The 7500-nt window shown below is 38.9% G+C and overlaps 2 protein-coding genes across 3 annotated transcripts in view; one reads left to right on the top strand and one right to left on the bottom strand.

Moving 5' to 3' along the window:
• The window catches only part of LOC137970793 (uncharacterized), a 1371-nt gene extending 592 nt beyond the window's left edge, over positions 1-779 (top strand). The window contains exon 1 of the mRNA XM_068817362.1: positions 1-779. This exon is cut by the window's left edge and continues 592 nt beyond it. Coding sequence (XP_068673463.1) covers positions 1-527 — 527 coding nt within the window. The 3' untranslated portion in view covers positions 528-779.
• The window catches only part of LOC137971247 (NLR family CARD domain-containing protein 3-like), a 40356-nt gene that overhangs the window by 17750 nt on the left and 15106 nt on the right, over positions 1-7500 (bottom strand). The window lies entirely within an intron of this gene.

Below are 7500 nucleotides of genomic sequence, written 5' to 3'. Positions count from 1 at the left end.
TCCGCCTTTTCGTTGATTCAAAAGTTTCCGAGGAATCACGCACCCACGTTGATGAGAAGCGTGGGGACCCAATCAGAGTCGTGTTGCCCTTCAAGGACCAAAAATCTGCGAACGCCGTACGGAGACAACTTGCCGACCTAAGCCGTAAGATCAGTGCGGATATTACCCCTGTCTACACGAGCAAAAAGATCAAAGAAGAGATCCGGGTCCGTGAAGAGAAGCCACCCCTTGTAAGCCAACAGTGCGTTGTGTACCAATTCAAGTGTGACCTGTGCGACGCAGGTTATGTCGGATATACCTGCCGGCACCTTCACCAGCGCATTGAAGAGCACAAAGGGGCAACCATCGGCGACCATCTGAGAGAGAAACATGCATTGGAACCTAACAACATCGCAAAGAGTTTTAGAATCCTGAGAAAGTGCCAGAACAAGTTTGATTGTCTTGTTTTTGAAATGTTTTTTATAAAAGAACTGAAACCATCGCTAAACAAACAGCGTGACTCTATCCGCGCCAAATTATTTGTTTAGAACAGTTCTTGTAATTAATTATTTTTTGTCTATTGTTTTTCTCTAGCTACCGTTCATTACTCCATATATTTTTAGCACTTTTTACACTTTTGTACATATTTTTATCACATTTCGGCGTTCGCCGCATTTTTATCTAGTTTTTACATATTTATGCTAATTCTTAAAACTTTTATTCTCACTTGAAAATGACCTCCGAGGGGTCGAAACGTCGTGACTTTTTATCGTTAGTTTTTATTACAAAAAGTAAAGTAAAGTGGTGCATTTATATAGCGCCCATATTACTAACGTCTCAAGGGCGCTTTACAATGATCAATTTACCCCCAGCGGACTGGAAGCATATACAGGCGCAAATTGCAGCCGCTTCTAAGGAGTCCATGCATGCTGGTACTCATTTCACCGACCTCGGAAGGATGGAAAGCTGAGTGAACTTTAGCGGGAAAGAAGGTCGCCAAATATTCCAGTCTCGGCAGAACCGGGAATGGAACCCGGGACCTTAGCGTTGGAAGGCAGAGATCTTACCACTGCGCCAACCCCTCCACTCTCCGCTCTTATTATTATCATTATTATTATTATTATTATGTGCAACAGTTATTACATGTACATTGTGTTTTAGGCATTGTCTGAGACTAGCACTAAACTTTTTTTGGAGTGACTACATAGATTAAATATTATATAGATACTGATGAAATACTAAGATTTCCCTTTTTTCTAACAAATCATAACTGTACCTTCAGTGTGCACAGTGAAGATATTTTTATCTTCCACATGTCAGGAAAAAGGTGTTGTCAAGGTAAATAACACAATCAGCTAATCAAAAGCCAACCTACTCTTCCTGGTACTTTTGTGCTGTACATGTAACATGTTTTTATGGCTTAATTTGACATTATCAAGCTTTCTTTTCATTCCTTTCATGAAGAGTTTCATGTTACACAGTAGTTTTAGCAGTTGAAGACCACTCTTTTGCATTTCAAAAATGAATAAAACAAGTTGTTTTTAATCTGGACATTTCACCATGATCAGTATCTACATAATTAACAGAAATTGACTGTTAGATTGAAAAGTTCTCTTTCAAAATTTAAGAAACATATACAGACTATTTTCCCAATCCCATAATGCAATACATTTTTGGGGGTTCTTTACATAAAAACTAGTTTACCTACATGTAAATGGTAGAAATGCTGCCAAGGGGAAGGGAGATGTTCGATTATGCTTGCGGTAATTTTAATTAACGACAGTTTGTGCTTTGAATTGAAGGGAGGTTTTCATATGTGGACCCCCAATTGGACCACCTTCTGGACCCCACTCGAGAGAGAAAAGAAAACAATAGATGGTTTTCACAGTGACGTCATCAAATTCAAAAATCAAAATTGCAAGGCCTTCTGAATGTTAAGCTGAAGGAGGTTGAAGATGACCTACATAGAAATAAATCTTTTTGCTTGAGCTTCCAGTTCCATGACGTCTTTCATTTCGAAAACACAGCATTTTGAATTTCCAAATTGTCACCTTTGTGTGAAACCCCGATACACATGTAAAGCTATTTGGTTGAAAAATTGTCCATCCCTATGAATCTAAGCAGTTTGAGCCTTTTAGGTACATTAGAGATGTGTTCATACATTGTACACATGTGTTTTATCTCATGAGCGAAAAATAAGGGTTATCATGATTGCAAAGTGAACTCCAGACATTTTCCGTTTGCTACAGGCTGCCACATTGGTGGACCACACAGGGTCTCCATACAAAACTCTACAAAGTTGTGTGAAATGCTTCGACAAATAGCTCAGAAACGATGTACCATTCAGTCCTGAGAATTGGAGAGGTGGTTGAAAGATTTGTTTCCTACAGCATTTAAAGTTCTTGGCCTTTTTCACTGAACAATTTCGAATTTTTTTGTTGTGTGACAGTGAAACTCTCTATAGTTTGAGGATACAAGGAGCGAAATGAAAAACAGAGCAGGCTCTGATGATGATACCACGCATCTTAATTCCTCCATTTGCACATTCCTTGCATGTCTGACCAAAATCCCTTGAGTTTTGAAGAGAAAAGTGTTCTTCTCCTGATTACAAGGCTGCCTCAGCCACTACCTCACTCACTGCCGCAGCAACAATACAAATTATTTACTCTTGGGAGTGTATCACACTTCAGTGAACTGGATATCCATTGTTTTAATGCAGATAACACCCAACATAAACTGTAGATTTCTGTGCAGCCTCCTATGGAGGCCCATTCTGGTCAAAATTGTATTAAAACAAAAGGCTGAACTTATTTCTTTTTAGTTGACCATAACAACTTATTTACTTATGGTGCAATATTCGAACCACCCTGCTAGCTGAACCTTTCTTTTGCTTGCTTGATTTTGGCGTTCTCGAGAAAGACTCTGCATGAATCGAGTATTAAAGATCTTTATTGAGTATGTGCTGCATGCTGCCACGATACTGTCTCGAACTTAACCCAACCCTAATATGCCAGATCTTGCCACCATCTTGGCTTTCAAGATACAGTGGGCTCACTTATAACCATCAGTTTTATCACTGAATGGATGCTCACAATCTCGAAAAAACAGTTGGATGAGAGAAAACAGGATGGACTAGTCCACAAGTTCAGGCTGCAGCGGCTTCAAAGAGTTGACGTGATTCAGTCAGAGCCTCCTTTTCTCCTCGTCAGTAAAGAAAACGACAAAAGGAGGCTCTGCTCGCCCGGGCGTACATGTATTTGAACATGTACAAACAACTCTAGTTTTACTGAGGATTAATTTTGGGACTGAATTACTTTTTTGCATTTCAATCAATCTTTGCATGTGAATTTATTCTAGCCTCAGAGGTCAATATTTGCAAATCAATCTATTTTGAAATGTGATTTCTTTAGAATCAATAAATTCTTGTTAACACGAAATATAGTTTTTATTTAGGAATTTTTTTAGTAAAATATATATTTTGAAATGACAATTTATTTTAACCAGAGTGAATTTACTTTGATAAGAATTATTTTTAGTTCCATGATGCATTGAGCAGCGCCAGCTTCCTTGGCCCCGTGATTTTTCCCGCCACGTTTCAAACATGGAGTCAATGGAGGATTCTCTTCGTAATTGAATCACGATTGCTGATATATCAAGAAACACCATTGGGCAAATCAACAGAATAGCAAACTTGTCCATGTAAACAAGTCTTCTTCTATTTCAACAGCAGGGAGTAGTGTTCAATCCCCTTCAAGCGCAAATTCTCTTCCAAGCAGGAGTGTTCTCAGTCGACCACCACTGCCTCAGGTCATCAATTCAAGAGATTGAAATGCGTTGAGTGAGCTAGCTGAGAAGATTCTTGTAGTAATGGACCTTCCCTGGCCGCATCTTGCAGCAGTGGTAGAAGGAGCGGACACGTTGGCCGTCCTAGCCGATTTTGTGTTATAAAGGGTATAATTATTGTGGGAGCACAAGATGAGAAAACGCCACTGGGATGTTGGGATAAGTTGAGACTTGAGAGCCAAAACCGCATACCGGTAATCACGGAATTCGCATTCGATAAACGGTGGAAGAAAAATACTATGTATAATAAGTTAAAGAAGAACGTTGATTGGAATGCTGGTAAAGCCAACCTTAGCCTCTGGGGTGAAAATTGATGGCAACATCCTGACTCAGATCTACCGCTTCAGCAGGTGCTGTTTATGTGCGACTGTTGGCCGACGATCTTGACGGCGTTGATGATTCTGTACTAGAAACCAGTGCATTTCAGATTGATATTACTGTCAGTAACGCAGGAAACATGGAGGAAACAGTTATTGATTCGTCAGTTGATGCAGTGATTATTGAAGTTGATCGTGGTACAGAAGTCAGGGACAAAAAAATCGGCGATGTTGCACAAGAAATTGTAAAAGAATGTGAACACTGCCAAAATACATCAGAAATCCTCAAGTGTGCTCAAGAAAAAATCCTTACTGGCAGGCAATTAGACATAACAGATCCAGACAGTGAGATCTCTGGAGAAACTAACTTTATATTGGTTGATAGAGAAAACTTGCTTGATACTGGTTTGGATGAGATATCAGCCTTGGTGAACTCCTATTTACCTACTGAGGTTAATTTTGCCGGAGAGTCAGCTCGTTACTTTTACGGAGGTTCTTGAAAGGAATTTTTTCACCTCATGCTAATTGAAATTAAAGAAAAATACTTTGATGGAGGTCTCTGTGAAGATTTGGCTGAGACGTAGATGGCAGTTCAGGGGTTTCAATAAGCACCGACGGCCGACGAAAAGCGTCGGCGGCATCGCTCAGAGAAGTCGGCTACTTTTTACCCTACATTGAATTAATTGAAAGATTCCTTCAAACCTGAAATAAAATTCATTTTTGATCGACTTGAATGTACCTTTTTTAACCTCAATTTCAAAATAATTATCAGATTTGATATTGCCATCTTTGAGCTACAGTGCACGGCTATAACTTTTTTCCGCATTTTTGCCTAGACCAACCGTCACATTTTTTTACGTAATTCAATTACGTTTAGTTACTTCCCCAAACATATCAAGACGTTTCATGTAAAACAGGTCGTTATTGAGTAATCGTTGCATCAAGACTTGTTTTCCAAAAACAGTAAATTTTTCGTTAGTTTCATCCGTTAAGCCTTTTCGTTTGTTCAGATTAAAATGACATATTCTTATCGTTCGACAGAACCGATTTCTCATGTTGAGAAATGTTGAAATTCGCGCTTGAAAAAACGCGCAAAAAGGGTTTGCCGTTCCCGGCAGCTTGAAATTGGTAGTAATGATGACATGAAGTTGTCGAACATCATATAACGTTAAAAATCGTTAATTTTCCTTTTGAAATGGTTTTCCAAATCTTTCTTCACTGGAAATTATCAAAAGAATGCGCTTAATTGCACACTCAGTGTCTCTGTTGATTAGAAATCTTCCTTCATCTTCAGTGCTGGAAATCACATTTCAGAGCTTCCAGATTTTACAATCGTCTGGGGGAGCATGCCCCCAGACCCCCCTAGACGAAGGGGCCTAACGGCCCCTTCTTGATACAGTCGGCTACTAGACTAAAACCAGCTGCCTACTTCAAATTTTATTGAAACCCCTGGCAGTTGGTGTTCTCATGGGTCTCAGTGTCCTTCAAAATGGCAAAATACCACAGTTTATCCAGGAAGACGTAATTGCTCAATATTGTTCAAGGAGTGGCATCATCACTATGTAGGTTTGAGCAAAGTGGGTATTTTTCAGCTGATTGTGAGCCTACCTCCATTTCTCTATTTGTTCAGACCATCAGTTGCAAGTGGTCTCAATGTCAAGAAGCTGATGCATTTGTTAACTTCTGTCTGATAAGGAAGGATCAAATTCCTGCAGGAACCAGAGGCATGTTTACAATGCATTTCTAAGGTACATTAGGGAAGTCTACGCCGGACGGAGCGTTGCTGGTTCAACAACAATCATTACAGGCTACATCTTACAGTTTGCTTGTGGCACTGATGAGGAGCCAGTCCTTGGCTTTAACAGGTCTCGTGAAATTCACTTTGTTAAATTTCTAGCGGGCTTTGTACTGACAGCAAACACACGTGTAAATGTCCTCAACCTGACGTACCTAAATGCGACCAATAGCCTTCCTGCAGATGATGTCCTTTTCAACATTTATGACAATGCCTTTAGTAGTTCATATTTTGGATTAGTCTGAACTCTTGAACTTTTCTGATTCTGAAAGGTAATTTCTATTTTTAAAGGTAGAGCATTCATGATTTATGCCTGTGGTGGGGGAAGAAGGAGCTAGCAAATTTATGGTAAATCAGTAAAAGTCCTCTGTTTACATAGTTACATGTACTAAAACAAGGAATGACCTACAATGAGCTAAAATGATCCACAATGAGCTACATGTACAATGATCGACATTGACCAACAATGAGGTACATTATAACCTAGAATTAGATAGTGACCTGTAATGAGCTAAAATAAAAGATCATTTGCAGCTCTGAGGGCACTGCAGCATGTTCACAGTACAAACTTAAGGTTAAAAACATTCCACTCTGTGCTTTGAACCAATCAAAACCTTGTTGCTGAGAAAGTTGAAAATTTTCATTGTGCACTCTGAACCAATCAAAACATCGTGGGAAGAATAACTTATTTATAACCTTCTCTTTATTATTTCCTACTCTAATTAAGACAGGTATTCTATTTGTTCCCTGCTTATATCAAAGCAGGTCTTCCGGGACCCTCCCTTCCATTACGTTGCACACATTGAGTAGAATATGATAAGGCTGTTTTGTTGGTAAGAACAGTTTCTTTCAAGACAATATATGAATGTGGACACTGAATATTTCTCGACAGCTGAGTAATGCTCTCAATTACAGGGTTATTGGCATGCGCTGGATGGGATACATGTAAGTACTCTGCCATAAGAGTCAAAGTTGCGTACGCTTCCTCCAATCACCAAAATGTTTGCTCAATCAACTCTTCTGTCCATGCGGTCTCTTGTGCAGAAAGGAAAACACTTATAACTATTCCTTTTAAGTTCTACATAAAAAGCTGACAGGCTCTCTGGTTTCTCTCCCAGTAAACATGTCGCCGCGGCATACCAGTTTCCCAACAAAACATTTAAGTTGGTTTCAAAAATTAGGATGAAACTATGGAGGGGATATCACAAGAAGATGGAAGAAATCTCACTAGCGTGATTCAATTACGAAGAGAATCCTCTACTGACTCCATCATGATCATGGCTGGAAAAATCACGGGGCTAAGGAAACTGGTGCAGAGCAATGCATCATGGAACTGAAAATAAATTCTTATCAAAATAAATTCACACTGGTTAAAAGATATTGTCATTTAAAAAAGATATATTTTACTGGAAAAAATTCCTAAATTAAAACTACATGTTATGTTAACAAGAAATTACTGATTAAAAAAAAAAAAATCACATTTCAAAATAAGTTGATTCGCAAATATTGACTTTTGCGGTTAAAATAAACTTATGCAAAAATTGATTGAAATGCAAAAAAAAATTT

The sequence above is a fragment of the Montipora foliosa genome, chromosome 9 (genome assembly GCF_036669935.1).
Source record: "Montipora foliosa isolate CH-2021 chromosome 9, ASM3666993v2, whole genome shotgun sequence".
NCBI classification, from domain to species: domain Eukaryota; kingdom Metazoa; phylum Cnidaria; class Anthozoa; order Scleractinia; family Acroporidae; genus Montipora; species Montipora foliosa.
This window is presented reverse-complemented; position numbering and strand designations above follow the sequence as displayed.